The following is a 15,997-nucleotide window of genomic DNA, read 5'->3' on the forward strand; positions in this document are numbered from 1 at the left end:
AGGTTTTGTCAGCCCTTTCGTTTTGTTGCGCTGGGCTGAAGTTGGCCGCCATTTTTTGAAACCGGATATCTAGAAAACCGTGATAGCCCAATCAAAATTTCTTGTTAGCCCATTCCTTGTATTCAACACAGAATCTAGCCCATTGGTTAGTTTTGCTAGCCCATTCATTTGGGGAGCCAACTTGACGCATTGCGCAAAATATTTGAAACCGTGAAGCTCGTAAACGGTGTTAGCCCAATCAAAAATAATTGTTGTGCCATTGCGTCCACTCCATACAGAATCCAGCCCAATAATAGGTTTTGTTAGCCCATTCGTTTTGTTGCGCTGGGCTGAAGTTGGCCGCCATTTTTTGAAACCGGATATCTCGAAAACCGTGTTAGCCCAATCAAAATTTCTTGTTAGCCCATTCCTTGTATTCAACAGAGAATCTAGCCCATTGGTTAGTTTTGCTAGCCCATTCATTTGGGGGGCCAACTTGACGCCTTGCGCCCAATTTTGAAACCTTGTAGCTCGTAAACGGTGTTAGCCCAATCAAAAATGATTGTTGTGCTATTGCGTCCATTCCATAGAGAATCCAGCCCAATAGTTAATTTTTTAAGTCCGTTCATTTTGGGGCCCTGGCGTTGAGTTGACCCCCATTTTTTGAAACCGAATTACTCTAAAACCGTGTTAGCCCAATCAAAAATTTTTGTTAGCCCATTCCTTGTATTCAACAGAGAATCTAGCCCATTAATTAGTTTTGCTAGCCCATTCATTTGGGGAGGCCAACTTGATGCCACGCCCCCTTTTTTGAAGCCGAATATCTGGTGAACGGTGTTAGCCTAGTCAGAACAAATTGTTGGACCATTGCGTCTATTCCATAGAGAATCCAGCCCAATAGTTAATTTTTTAAGTCCGTTCATTTTGGGGCGCTGGCGTGAAGTTGGCCGCCATTTTTTTAAACCGGATATCTCGGAAACCGTGTTAGCCCAATCAAAATTTCTTGTTAGCCCATTCCTTGCATTTAACAGAGAATCTAGCCCATTGGTTAGTTTTGCTAGCCCATTCATTTGGGGGCCCAACTTGACGCCTTGCGCCGAATTTTTGAAACCGTGTAGCTCGTAAACGGTGTTAGCCCAATCAAAAATAATTGTTGTGCCAATGCGTCCACTCCATAGAGATTCCAGCCCAATAATAGGTTTTGTTAGCCCATTCGTTTTGTTGCGCTGGGCTGAAGTTGGCCGCCATTTTTTGAAACCGGATATCTCGAAAACCGTGTTAGCCCAATCAAAATTTCTTGTTAGCCCATTTCTTGTATTCAACAGAGAATCTAGCCCATTGGTTAGTTTTGCTAGCCCATTCATTTGGGGGGCTGGCGTCAAGTTGGCCCCCCATTTTTTGAATCCGAATATCTCGTAAACGGAGTTAACCCAATCAGAAATAATTGTTAGCCCATTTAGCCCGTTAAGTGTAGATTCTGGCCCAATATTGTTTTCATCTAGCCCATTCACTTGGGGGGCCAACTTGACATACGCACGGATTCCAGTAACTTATCTTGGCGGGATATAATTCAGTGGCGTTGTTAATTTGGGGGGTACAAAGTTCAACCTCGTTATATGTGTGTGCGTGCGTAACGTGATGTAGTTTTCCCGGAATACAAAAAGCAGAGAAGAAATTCCCCCTTCAAACACCACCCTGTGGACACAGCTGAAGGCTTTTTGTAGATTCAACCTTTTTTTCTTCCAGAGTAATGCGTATGGGAATGTAATTTCAAATATTATACATTTCTTTTTTTTTTATCAGATACATATGTTATACATTTTTATGGTTGACCGCGTCTACCCTTAACGGTTCGCACATGTGGAAAATTTATTTTCTGGCAAAAGTTCGTCCTTTTTTATCTATAATTATAATTTTTTACCTACCTAATTATATTTAATTGCCAAAATGCATCTATTTTAAAGCGCAATTTGTTACAACCCCCTTGCCTCCCCCCACCCCCACACACACTTGCCCTTGACCTAGTCACTGCATCCAACAGTTTGCGTTAAAATATATTTTCTTGGAAATCAAATCTAAAATTTGTTTGGGTAGAAGGGTGTTTTCGGTGTGGCTTGTTAATGAATCAGATCTAAATACATGCAATATTTCCCACGTGATTTATTTCTTAAATTCTTCGTTTTGCCCTTTCAAAGTAGCCGTAGCAACTTTTCTGACTCACTTAATATCGATGCATTCTACAGAAGACCCAATGTGCACCATAAAGTATGAACTTAAGCTCATTCTTACGGTTACGGTAATTTGTTGAACTGACCTTACCAATGCGTCCTAAATTTTTTCATTCCCCGCTAGCGCCAATGTTGCCTTGCCCCATACGTCGACCTGTGTGTATGGCGTACTTATTTGTTGTCAAAATGGCGGTATCTGCTGTAAGGGGGAGTGACTTTCTGTATGTGGCAGTTCACGTACTTTGGTGCTGATAACCAAAACATTATCATAAATTATCAGAAACAATTAAAGTGTATAGTTTACAGTTACATTAAGGATAATATATGTGTATATTCGTGCAGTGAGAAGAAAGTGTTACAATTTCTGTTCATTTGTGTGCGTATGTTCGAAAAGCTCTTGCAAGTTTTCCATGGAATGTTAATGTATTGGTGAATGTGTACAAAATTTCAAGGTGGTGCAGAGTAACAGTTCAGTGTATAGTTACATAAATATTAAGCAATTCAATATTACTTAAATGTAAGTGATGTCTCTTCTGGTACTGTTGGTATCGTGTAAAAATATCAACCACGGGTGACATACTATGAAGAATTATTACACATACAAGGACAAATTTGATCGTAACAAGTAAGTAAAACGTATTATGTAAATGAAGAACTCTTAAACTATAACAAGAAATGGGGTATAAGTTATTTGTAGGGCCAGTTTTGGCTGTCAAGAGATAATATTACATGCAACTTGTATGACATTTTGCCAAATTATTTTTGCTATAAACAATAGCTTAATATGAAACAATAAACCGAGTAGTGTTATGTAAGGTCTAAAGCACATTTCGTAAGAAAGGAGTTTGTTAAAGAAACAAATGTATCGAGAAAATGGTAGTAAGGGCTTTTTAATCTTTGAAATTATTACATGAATTTAATAAGGGTAATCGAGGAGTCCCGGGTTCGATTCCCGGTAAAGGAAAATTTTACTGCGATTCTGATACCATTTTAAACTGTAAGTCTAGTCTCGATTGACGTATCCGAGCATAAAGTGGACTTGAAACAAACTTTGCCAAAACTTGGTGTGCTAGTTAGCTTCGCTCTAAATAGGGCAGACTATTTTTAAAACCATTTTTGTGATAGATGACCGATTTTAACATCAACTCGCTTGAAATGTATGAGTACATTTTGTATCCATCAAAATTGTATGCAATTCCATCCAAGATCATTATCTAAAGGTAAACATAGCTGCTTGTCCTTTGAGTTTAACACATCAGATGAAATGTTAAAGTTTATTGCAATAATTTTGTCGCAAGTAGGTAATATGTGTTTTCAGACACGATTTTACAATGGGCAAGTATATTCTGTGGGGATATATATATATATATATATATATATATATATATATATATATATATATATATATATATATATATAATGTACATAGTGCACAGCCCAACACCCATATGTTACATTTGTTCCACATTAATTGGTTAGATGTAGAGATACACATGTATTATGGGTACTGAAAACTTTATCTTGTGTGCAAAAATATTTTTATCCCATCTGTTTTTTGTTAACTAGGTCAGTCATATGTGGATCGTGGATTTTTATGTTGTCACATGGTGGTAGATTTCTAGGTAAAAATCTGATATTCCCCAGACAGCTATAACTTCTTCGTTTTGTCAATTTTTGACATTTGTACTTACCTGTCTGCTTCGCGGAACATTCTTTAACGTGTATTCAGTTTTTTTTTATCAAAGTAATTGCAATTTTTTTTAAAAAAAAGTGTTTTTGTAACTGAAGAACGTACGTTTCCGCAAATGGTTTGTGGGGCTATGCGAGAATGGTGTGTGGGGCTACACATATTTTTTCGAAACCAATTTTTAATTATTGTAACCTATACGTGACCTAACCTAACCTTACTGGAAATGGTTTGTGGGGCTATGCGTCAATGGTTGAATTTCCGCTATGAAAGATTCCCACATCACACAAAACACCTTCCAGATGTTAGACAATGCTACAGGAACTTATTACCGTAAGTAGTTTTTTCTGTAAAATTGAAGAAATCTGTCCGGGGAATATCAGATTAGTACCGATTTCTATTATTGTAATTGGCTGAGTGGTTTAGCATTTATCAATCTAAATGTAGGTTAGACCAGTTAGATTTTGTCTCCTTAAAGTTTCCACATGTCTGACTTCATATAATGAAGCCTGACTCCTCATTACTCACATGCAATGTCTTTGCTGAATTAAGTCTTAAATGCCTAGCCTAACAGCAAGAAAAAAATATTAAATGTCCATCTCTTTCCTAGACACCATTAAAAACCATTCTTTTCTTACAACATCATCATAAATTTTCAAGCAAGTTACCATTACAAATTCATATGAGAAAAGACTTGTACAAGAGTCACTGAAATTCATGTGATAACTGATAAATTTTAAAAAAATGCACCATCATAGCCAAAAAAAGATGTAGACCTTACTACACAATCTAACAAGCATCTCAATTTGCAAATGAATGAAATAACCAAGAGTTTTATATTTTCATGAAAGAATCAGCAGAAATCATTAATTAGGAAGGATGTAAAACTTAGCATCCTACTGAAGAAATTATACTGAAAGATATTTTGAATCACATTTTTCATGATTCATAGTAGTTTGTTCCTTGGATACCGGAGAGTTTTGTGACAACTATTCTTGTTAGTTTGAAACATACATAAAATCGAGCGGATGGTGCGTTCCATGCATATCATAGTAATTATATTTTTGGTAACGATTCTGATTGTTTTATGATTTCTCCTAGCACAAAGACTAATTATTGTAGAATTTTGGAAATCATTGTCACACGAAATTTGAACCTTAAAGTAATGAGCACTGTTTGGACTCGAAAAAGTTATTTATGTAAAAAAAAAAAAAAAAAAAAAAAAAAACCTTGAAAATTTCCTTACGCAAGCAGGCGCACTTCTCATGGATAAATGATTCTCTGTCGACAAGCGATAGTAAATATCGTAGAAGCAGTGGCGGCTGCATAATACGTGCTACCGTGCTATTGCACACTACTCAAATTTACTAAAATGAAAAGAAAGAAGGGGACACATTTCATAGATTGAAGAAGTTTAATAAAACACTGCAGTGAAATGAAACTTCTCACATTAACAGGCTCAAAAATTTGCAGCACGCTATGTATTTTCCTCATGCTCTTAACATACCTACAACGAATACTGTGCTATTGACTTCATAGCACGTTTTCGCCACTTCGCGGCATGCCAAATCTGGCCGAATACCCCTCAGTTCTACAGGGGAGGTATGGTCGGAGCCAATCAGCTCTCTGCTGATCTGCTAGCATGCTACACAGATCCACAGCACGTTAAGAGTTGTCATCTTAGTATAAGAAGAAAGTTTGCGGATAGCTTTACAGAATCAGACACACATTTATTTCACGCGGTTCACGGTCATGCGCGTGGCATATGGAGCAGTCATTGTAAAGGACAGTTGTGCTCGGTTGTTCCAAGCAGTGGCGTACAAGAGGTTTGGGGCTAGGAAATTGATGGGGGCTACATCCCATCTCCAAATTTTGAGTTTCGGACGAAAGCATCAAATAACTCTGAAACAAAAAAAAAAACGTGTTAAATGCAAGCACCCCTTAAAATAATCTCAGATTACCATTTTTGTCTTTGAATAACTTAAAATGAAGGCTTAAATCTGTGATTGCAAAATATTTTATAGGCTAGTTTATTCCGGCCGTACGTAGAAAGCAGCTGTGTGATACAGACCTTTACAATTCCAGACCCTTCGGGAAAAGAAAACCCTGCATACGCTAGCAACTCCAAGTGAGTGTGTTTTTGTGGGAGGATAATTGTAAGTGCAAGAAACAACATCTACCTGTAGCACGCATCTGTGAAAAGTTACGAGCCGCCGCTGTGTAGAAGCATAGGAATGAATGTAGATGTAAATCGGAACCTTAGTAGAATGCATTTAGGGACTTTATTTTGATGCTAGGGGAACCAAACCTAACCACGAAAGCATGTATTGAACAAAATCTTAAGTAATCGCTAAAACTCTGCAGTATGTGTTAACAGGCATACATCTAAATCGAACCTTGTAAAAATTGCATTTGTAGCATGATGAAATCGCAATAAAACCAAAGGAACTTGGGCCATATTTTTTTCTTACAAAACATTTCACCCCCACCAAATACTTCATGATCAAATATCTCGATTATTTGTGGTTTCCCATCCTGAAATAAATTTTATCTTACATAAAACATTGAAGTCTGTCATAATTCTCGAGCACATTTGGTCATGGATCCTGTTTGTAAATTAGATAGATATACCACACAATTATAAAGTATAATTTTCTGTTACATTGGGGAGGAGCCCAAAAGAAACCAGAATTGTTCTCTGGTGGGCAGGCCCGTTGTAGTACATGCTTCCGCCACTAGATGCCTTTTGCACCAGTCTGCCGACTGGCGTTGTCGAGTGAAGTCGTGGTGCCACATAGTAAATTTTTTTCTTAAGCACCTCTCGCTTGTTCATCGATTTTTGTGATGGTTGAAAAGTTTGAACAACGTGCGGCTGTGAAATTCTGTTTTGTTAGGGGAAATGGCAGAGGAAACACTTGTAATGCTTGAAACAGCTTATAAGGAAGCTACTCTGGGGAAAACACAAGTTTACGAGTGGTTTTCCCACTTCAGGAATGGTGAATTGTCGCTTGTACACCAAACTCGCTCAGGGCAACATGTCAAGTCAATGCCGATTCCTTTTTCTGATGCAAACGGCATTGTTCACACAGAACTTGTTCCTAACGGTCAAACTATTAACCAGGCATTTTACCTACAAGTTCTGAAATGTTTACATGAGTCGAAAATGCCCCGAGTTGTGGCAAAATGGGGAGTGGTGGCTTCACCATGGCAACATGCCAGTGCACAAAGCCTTGAAAGTGAAACAATTTTCAACTAAAAACAGCATGACCCATCTTATTCACCTGATCTCACTTTGTGCGACTTTGAAAAAGTCCTCAAAAGAAAACGTTTTGTGTGTGTGGAAGAGGTGAAGAAAAAGAAATGAAGGAGACGTTCAAGAGTTTCAGGACTGCTTCGAAAGTGGAAAACACATTTAGATGGGTGCATTGCATTTGAAGGAGATTAAATTTGTAACACCTAAAAATAAATACACAATTTTTTTATTACAAAATTCCAGTGTCTTTTGCCCCCCCCCCTACATTCAAATTTAAATTTATATTTGTGTTTTGAAGAACTGTTGGTAGTGTAGAGTCAATTTATTTATATATGGTCTGTGGCAATGTGCAGCAAGCATGCCAGTCATGCAGAGGAGAAAGATGTGAATGCTGTTTAACTGTTATGTGCAACTAGTAACAGTGGTGGTTAGATATGGAAAAGGGCCATTTTTCATATGTTCTGGGATGATCTTTCCCATGTAAGGTGTTTCTGTTCTACATTATACAACTTCACAATATACCTATATGCACTGAATACATGATTGCATTGTGGGCATTTTTCCATCTCATATCTTGTTGTACACACATTTGGCATCAACTCTCTCTAACAAATAGTTCTTATCAGTGGCAGCGATTAGGAGAGGCGTAGGGGGATATTTGCCCCCCTCCATGCACTTTTGCCCCTGAAATATGTTGTCTTAAAGCCTTGTCTACCAATGGAAAGTAAACTGTCCTTTTCGCTACATCCCACCCAGTTTTGGCACCCAGTCACTGCTACTTGCTCTTATTCTACACTTTGTCAAAATTTATCTGCAGGTTTGAAAAGCAAGGGTTCAAATTTATTTTTTTAAAAAAATAATAACACCTTTTACCTACCTATAAACAAAAAGGACAACTGAAATGTCATCGGTAGTTTTGGAGAAATGGTGTGTTGATTGTTGTCACATGGTACTGGTACATGGGTACATATATGTATGAGTCCTGTGCTAATGGTTAAGGTCAAGTTAGGCACTCATTTTTCTCAATCTTCCTTTCCTCTCACACTTCTTAAAAAAAATCCGGTAACATGGTGAAATTAGACCATTGAAAACTCGGTATAATCTGCATAATATACAACAAAAACGAAAGAAAATACATATACAAACTGCACTGAAGAAGAAAAAGTACATAATAATGGTGATGGTGCTCTGTATGCTGACATGACCCAATGAAAAGTCACAATCAATTAACTGTGATACACTTACTATTCATTTTTCTGGGAATGTTTTTCCAGCGATCGATTTGGCCACTCGTGTGGTGGCTTTGTCAGGCGTGAACCAGACGAGTGGCAAAATCGTTTGCTGGAAAAATACTTTCGCGGAAAAATTAAAAGTAAGTGTATCAGAGTTAATTACCTATCTCCACGTAACCACCAAACTGATATCTTTGGATGCAAAGTCACAACCATGTTTCAGGTTTCAGACTGACTTCACCATGTTGTAAGTAGCAATGCATTAACTGCTTGTACCTTATTATCCCAGAGTAAACTTGGGCAGGTATTTGGTGCACTTTTTATATTACCCCAAGTATAATCGGACCAAACTATTTTTTCTCTCCGTTCAAACTCTGTGTATGAGACTCCCTGCTGCGAAGTACAGTCATTGTCCACTTGGAATTGGAAGCAGCACCTTACTCAGCTTGATGCTTGGAATGTGTAGCAGAGTGAGATATGCCAAAGGCAAGAATATTGCCAGTGAATCATGTTACTGCTGCGCAGATTGCAATGTCCCCTTATGTGTAGCTCCATGCTTCAGATTTCACCACTCTGTGCCTATTTAATATCTAATAATTTCAGAATATAAACTGAAATGTGTAACTTTTTTGAAGCATGTGTACAACATTTAAATGCAAGATATTATGTTTACATTTATTATGATGATAAGATGTATATCCTTTATTAGCCTGAGTTTACTCTGGATAATAAAATTTGTTCATTATATATACACATACATAATGATTATAAGTGAGTGAACTGAATTGTGTAAACTTTCATTTCATATATATAATATTTAGAGGCAGGACATTATAAACTTTTTGTAAAAATAAGGTTCCTTACATTATGCAAGTGTGCATAGCCCAAGTTAACTCAGGATAATGAAACATAAGTTTTATATATATAGATATTCTATCTTCTTAGCTATATTTCAGGTAAAATGTGTATTCTTAGTAAGGAGCATATAATATAGAACAAAGAAACTGGATTTTAGAAATTCCATAATATGGGACCGAATTTTGGAAATTAATTTGTAAGGTAAGTGGTTAAAGTCCTTCGATGATGTATATACTGTGAACTCGTGGGGTGCACATAGAGCATAATAATCAGAGTTTAATCAAGGGTAGCTTAGTAATAGTATTTTAAGACAGAAAGCATGGTTTTACATTACTTTAATAATGAAACATTGTTTTGTCTTTGTTGCAGGTAATTTTCAAACTAAACCACATATATATAGGAAGAAAAAATTAATGGACAACATGGGCTCACTTCAGTGGGACATGATGGATCTATCCAATCACTTGCGCCAGGAGCGCCTATTTGTGAGTGCGGAACAGCAACACCTGCAGTCATTGAATGAAAAGGTGGAGTATATTTTTTTTCTATCAGTGCATGTTTCCCGACACCCCTTTCACTCATATCAGACTAATACTAGTGTAAAAAAAAAAAAAAGGTAAAGTGCTCCCCTGTGCATAGCACCACGCCTTGAAGGCGTATAGGGGGTGTGGGGGTAACGCCCCACACTTTCTTGATCCGGTCGTGAGTGGAGGTGATGTGATCAGCATCACGCCCCTGACCGCCTTTACCCCCCAGGGTTTCCCCCAGGTACCCATGTTATTCGACGCTGGGTGGGCGCCGGGGCCGCTTCCATCGTTAGAAAAGTTCCCGGATTTGAACCGGCCGGGGATCGAACCCGGGACCTTTAGCATGGTAGTCAGACACGTTACCGACTGAGCCACCGCGGCCACCTAATACTAGTGTAAACATTTCAATGGTAATTTCATCAGTGATTGAATTTCATTTCCAGTATGTTATCAGAACCTCGTCATATCGTTTTATGCTCCTATACTCCAAGTTTAGTGGTTTTTCTTTGAGGGACAGTATTACCATGGATTGCACACATTTTAAATTGTAGGCTCAGTTCTGATTGTCTTGTGTGTGCAAGAAGTGGTCTTCATACTTTTTATGAGTGTTACAGTCTTTCAAGTAATTGCACATGTGTTTTCCATATTTCTCCTTCAACATGAATTTTTATGATTTGAAGATGATCACTTTTTTTTTCGTTAATTATGTATTTTTGCATCATGACCAACTTGTACAATAACTGGAAAATACCTGTATCAGGTGCATTACCTAAGAGAAAAATGTGCATTTTTGTGCTAATAGTTTAACCTTACTGGCAATATTTTCATTTTGTAGATCAGCACGATATATGGTGAAATTTTGTCTTCTGCAAGAAAATATATAACGTGGTCAAAGCAAAACTTTCATTTTCCACCCATCTTTGCATGGTTTCCCATGATCACTTTATTTTAGAGAGCTTTCTTTTTGCTACATGTTTCTCTAACTGCTTCACAGCCATAGCAAATTTTTTGTCGCATTCTGTTTCTGATATTTATTGGACATGAGTATTTTTGTACTTGTGGTTTTGCCTCATTATACATATACCGCTCTTTAGGACCAGATGCAATTCCCACGATTTTCCTCCGTAACACTGCTGACTTCTTGGCTCATCCTCTCTCCCTCTTGCTAAATAAGTGCTTCTCGGAAGGATTGTTTCCTCAGATGTTCAAGAAAGCCAACATTATACCCATTCACAAATCTGGAGATAAAAATAGTGCTACATCATACAGACCTCTGTCTATAATCTGTGAAAAAATCATTAAGGACAGATTATTCAGATTTACATCTCCACATATCAGTACTGCCCAACACTGTTTTCTTGCTTGACTAATCTTTCAGTTCTCCTTTCACATGCCACCACGGCTATTTCCAAAAACTCCCAGCTAGATGTGATATATTTGGATATTTCAAAAGCCTTTGACAAAATAAACCATTCTCTTCTTATTCACAAATTACAAACTAGATTTAACATACATGGCAAATTTCTCTCCTTAATCCAGGATTATCTACACTCACGGACACAGCGTGTCACCCTTTCAGGCGCCTCTTCTGATTTTCTTCCTGTCTTGTCTGGGGTGCCACAAGGGAGCATCTTGGGCCCTCTCTTCTTCATCCTATACATGGACGATCTCCCTCAAAGACTTTCCTCACTTCCTGTCAATATACTCATGTTTGCTGACGACTGTAAACTTTTCAAAGAAATCTCAACCGCACAAGATGCTGTGATTCTCCAGAATGCTCTTTCCGAACTAGTCACATGATGCAAACAGTGGAACCTACAACTTAACCTGCAGAAATGTTCCTCCCTCACAGTCTCTTTAAAAAAGAACAAAATACATTCTCGCTATGTTCTTGAAAACAATTATATTACCACAGTTGCGACCCAAGAAGATCTAGGTGTTATCATAGATGAAAAACTGAACTTTAAGCATCACATCACAACTAAAAGTGCAATGTGCCTCTTAGGCCTCCTCTACAGATTCACTGAAATGATACTCCAACTTCTCTTAGCCTATTTTTCAAGTCATTCATTTCTCCGATTCTCGAATATTACTCTCCAGTCTGGCCCATGGCTTCCAATACAAATCTCTCTAGCATGGATTTCGTCCTCAGCTTCTTTACTGCCATTGTTCGTCATAGAATTCCTTCTGTGCAGCATCTTGACTACTTTGAACATTCAGTTACTGCAGACCCGACGCGATATGGCCGATATGAAATTTTTCTGTAAAATCATCAATGGGAAACTGAGATCTGAATTTCTACTTATAGAATTCAATTTCAGAGTTCCCTCTCGATTGACCCGAAACACTCAATTGTTCCACAACTCTACCGCTAGGGTTTCCCTTATACAGCCCTCTCTGATGCACAGGCTGCCACAGTTCTATAATAAACTGCCCCTAAAAGTATTTTCCGATCTTCTCTAAGAACAAATATATAAATATTTTGTTTTGTTTTTTTGTTTACGAGGGTCACTATTTATATCTTGAGCCTAACAATGAAAAAACAGGAATTTGGCATTGAAAACTGCTTTATTGTTTTTCGAAGTATTCTCCATTATGGTCAATACACTTTTGCATTCGTTCAAACCATTTGTCAAAGCAGTTTTTCCAATCTTCTTGAGACACCTCCATAATATGGTTTTTGAACGCATCAACGGCATCTTTCGCCGACAAAAATCGTTGTCCACGCAATTCATTCTTGACATTCGGGAACAAGAAGAAGTCATTGGGTGCCAAATCAGGACTGTACGGCGGTTGACCCATCAATTCGATTTTTTGACTGTTCATAAAGTCGGTTGTTAGACGAGATGTGTGACAGCTGGCATTGTCTTGATGAAGAATGATCCGACTGCGTTTGTTTGTTTTCCGTATTTGACCGAAGACCTCTGGCAAACAAATTGTTGTGTACCATTCAGAGTTGACCGTTCTACGTTCCTCTAAAGGCACAGTTGCCACATGACCAGTTTTCCAGAAAAAAACAGGCGACCATTTGTTTCGATGTGCTTCGAGCGCGAACAACTTTTGTTGGATTGGGTTCATCTTGAAACACCCATACAGTCGACTGCTGTTTACGTTCCGGCTCATATGCATATATCCATGATTCGTCACCTGTTACAATCTTATATACGTCTTTTGAAGCACCACGATTGTATTTATTGAGCATTTGTTTGCACCAATTGACGCGAGCGTCTTTTTGAGTTTTTGTTAATTTGTGTGGGATCCAACGAGAACATACCTTTCTCACAGCTAAATGATCATTTAATATTTTATATATGCTGGTGGAACTAATGCCTATGGTTGCCTCAATCTCACAGTATGTCACATGATGATCTTGCAGTATTAGGTTTTGCACAGCATCAATGTTTTCTTGAACAACAACTGATTTTGGACGATCTTCGCGAATCTCGTCGGTGAGCGAATGGCGGCCACGATTAAATTCGTTATACCAGCGTTTCACAATGGCAAGGGATGGGGCTTCATCGCCAAATGTGGAAGTAAGTTGATCGATGCACTCTTGTCTTGATAATCCACGTCGAAAATCGTAAAAAATCATCGCACGAAAATGTTCGCGAGTTAATTCCATTTTATTGTTGTCATGCAATCTCCAAGGCAACATAAACAACACAAATGAAGCTATTGACAAAACATTTGAAGTACGTTATGGTCAATAACATTTGAAGTACGTTATGGTCAATAATGCCAGACAATTCCGTGCAAACGTCAAATCCCGCCTAACTTCAATCAGTGTTGCCAAGGCTCAAAATATAAATAGTGACCCTCGTATGTCTATCATGTTTATATGCATCCTTTTTTGTTTTTACCTAAAACCATCTTGACTTGTTCTTGTTGATTTATTAGAGTTTTCAGTGTAAAATGGCCTTGCAAGTGCTGTATCTGAAACTTGGAATAAATAAATAAAGGTATTTGATAAAATCTGCAGAAAAAACTTCTTTTTTTCAAATATATACAATAAGATAAAAATATTTTCTATATGCTTTAAACACAGAAGATAATTTGAAAAACATTTTTAAAAATTTAGTACTAGTAGTTTTTGTCCTTTAACTTCCTCTTCAGTCCAGTGTTTTGGACCCATTTCTGGATCCTTTTTCAGATGTCTTAGGAATTGAAACATTAAAGAAGAACTGGTACTTTGTTGCTTGGACAGTCTCATTTATAGTTTGAAACACCTCACAACTTTATACCATGCTAAATCAGACTTCTATTAGGTTTCAGCACAATCTTCCTTTTTTCCTTTTCATCCATCTTTGTTTATAACCTTTTTTAATTCTGTGGACTCCGGAGGAAGGGTCCGAATATTAGTCTGAAATGTTGGGTTTAAGAGGAAGTTTAAGGACAGTGATCCCACATTGAAGTCCTCACCTGGGCGTGGGTATTCTTTGTGAGTCTCTTGGTCAATTTCATATTATCATCACTCATTCCCATCTTCGCAATTAGCCAAAAGTGGCAGAAAAGCGAAATAAAATAAACCAATCAATCTTTTAAGGATAGCAACTTGTAAGTATAAAATCCTTTTTACGTTTTTTAATTATTATTTTTTTTTTGTAATCTGCAGTGACAACCACTTCCTCATTGTAAGGACCACATCAAAAGTCAGTCAGGTGGTTACAATGCAGAAGTGCTTGTATTGTACTAATTGTGATTTATGCATGTTTTATGGATTATAAGAGTAAGTAAACATTGGATGCAAGTCTGCTTATTATGAGGTGGAAATTTCTTGTTCTTCAGGTGCTACGAGTGTCATCCCGTTTAGCTCAACTGGCGTGGGTTACATCTCAGCAGAGGGTGAATTTGAATCATCTTATTCTTGCACGGCCAGAGTTCTCCCCAGCTGTATGCTGCCAGAAATCTAATCTTCTAGAAAGTACAGCATTTATTGATGGATACAAGGTGCTTGGTTTTCAGGTGAGTAGTTTTTTTTTTCTTCCCAGCTCCATCAGGAATTATTTATTGTATTCAGTTTCTAGAATTAACTGCAATTTAGAATACTATTAACAGAATCTCATTTGATTAAATGTGTCAATAATCCAACCAGATCAGCAATTATTATTAGAAAAACATTCCAGATGAAAATGCAGTCAATCCTTGTACAGAAGCATAAACAGAATTTCATACATCTTGGACAGACCAACTATTCTGCTGGAATACTTATAGAACATTTTTTTTTCTTTTATATAGTGTGTAGAGGTACGATTGTGTTTTGTAGGCGATTCACAGCAGTATCTGAAGTTGTGTGGATATAACTAGTGGCAGTAGACAGGTATTTCTTCGAATCATTACATAACGCCTATTTCCCTTTTGATATATGCAGGTTTATTCATGTCATCTTATTTACATAACTTAAATCTTGGCCGTTATTTGCAAAATCCCCATTTCAGTGTGCCCTGTCCCCCCTTCCCAAAGAGAGTGTGTAGACTTGTGTAGCCACTGACTTCACGAGTAAAAAAAAAATAACCCTTCAGGCTGAAGTATGTGTATGTGTGTACCTTGTTTTCCATATGAAATGTACTATTGAAATAATGTGAAAAGAGTATGTGTGTGTGTTAGAAGAAAGAAAGTTAACATCTCCGTCAGTTCACATAGTAAGGAAAGAGAGCTCACCCAGCCGCTTCCCTTAGAGAAGTAGATACCTCTTACATCGCTGTACTCCACCAAACATCTGAGAGCCACCGCTCCCTTCCCTTCCTATTTATAGGCCCCACTAATGACCTCACCCGTTACTGCAAACTTTTCGCTGGTCGGCTGTTCAGCGACACACCTACCTACCCCAATGGCCAAGAATTCAAACGTACAGGAATACATAGACATACACAAAAGTTGCACGCTAACATTACCAAAACATGAAACTAGAAACCGACCGACCCAATTAAATTAATTAATAAACATATGAAATAAAAAGGATCAAGTAACGATCACATCGTTACAAGTGTCATAAACATACTACTTTTTTTTTTGTTTGATTTTCTGTATTCAAGAGAATTATATCTATTTCCGAGGCAGGGGTGGGGGTTCATCTGAACAGTGCAACCTCTGTGGCAGTGTGTGCTAGAATGCCATAGGTCCCAGGTTCAAATTCCATACTGTACATGGGTGTTCTTTGTGAGTGCCCTTGCATAAATTTCACATTATCACTCATCACTAACCAAAAGTAGTAGAAAAGCAACTGTATATAACAA

At 37.7% G+C, this 15,997-nt stretch overlaps 1 protein-coding gene across 3 annotated transcripts in view; it reads left to right on the forward strand.

Moving 5' to 3' along the window:
* Window positions 1–2,317: 2,317 nt before the first annotated feature.
* Gapvd1 (GTPase activating protein and VPS9 domains 1) overlaps window positions 2,318–15,997 on the forward strand; it is an 87,152-nt gene continuing 73,472 nt past the window's right edge. The window contains exons 1-3 of one of the 3 annotated variants that reach the window (XM_083126654.1): window positions 2,318–2,832; window positions 9,607–9,764; window positions 14,550–14,726. In XM_083126654.1, coding sequence (XP_082982780.1) covers window positions 9,651–9,764; window positions 14,550–14,726 — 291 coding nt within the window. In that variant the 5' untranslated portion in view covers window positions 2,318–2,832; window positions 9,607–9,650. The remainder of the gene's footprint in view (window positions 2,833–9,606; window positions 9,765–14,549; window positions 14,727–15,997) is intronic. The other 2 variants (XM_083126653.1, XM_083126655.1) reach the window with 2 other exon arrangements.

Source organism: Lepisma saccharinum, chromosome 8 (assembly GCF_977018435.1).
Source record: "Lepisma saccharinum chromosome 8, izLepSacc3.1, whole genome shotgun sequence".
Taxonomy (NCBI): domain Eukaryota; kingdom Metazoa; phylum Arthropoda; class Insecta; order Zygentoma; family Lepismatidae; genus Lepisma; species Lepisma saccharinum.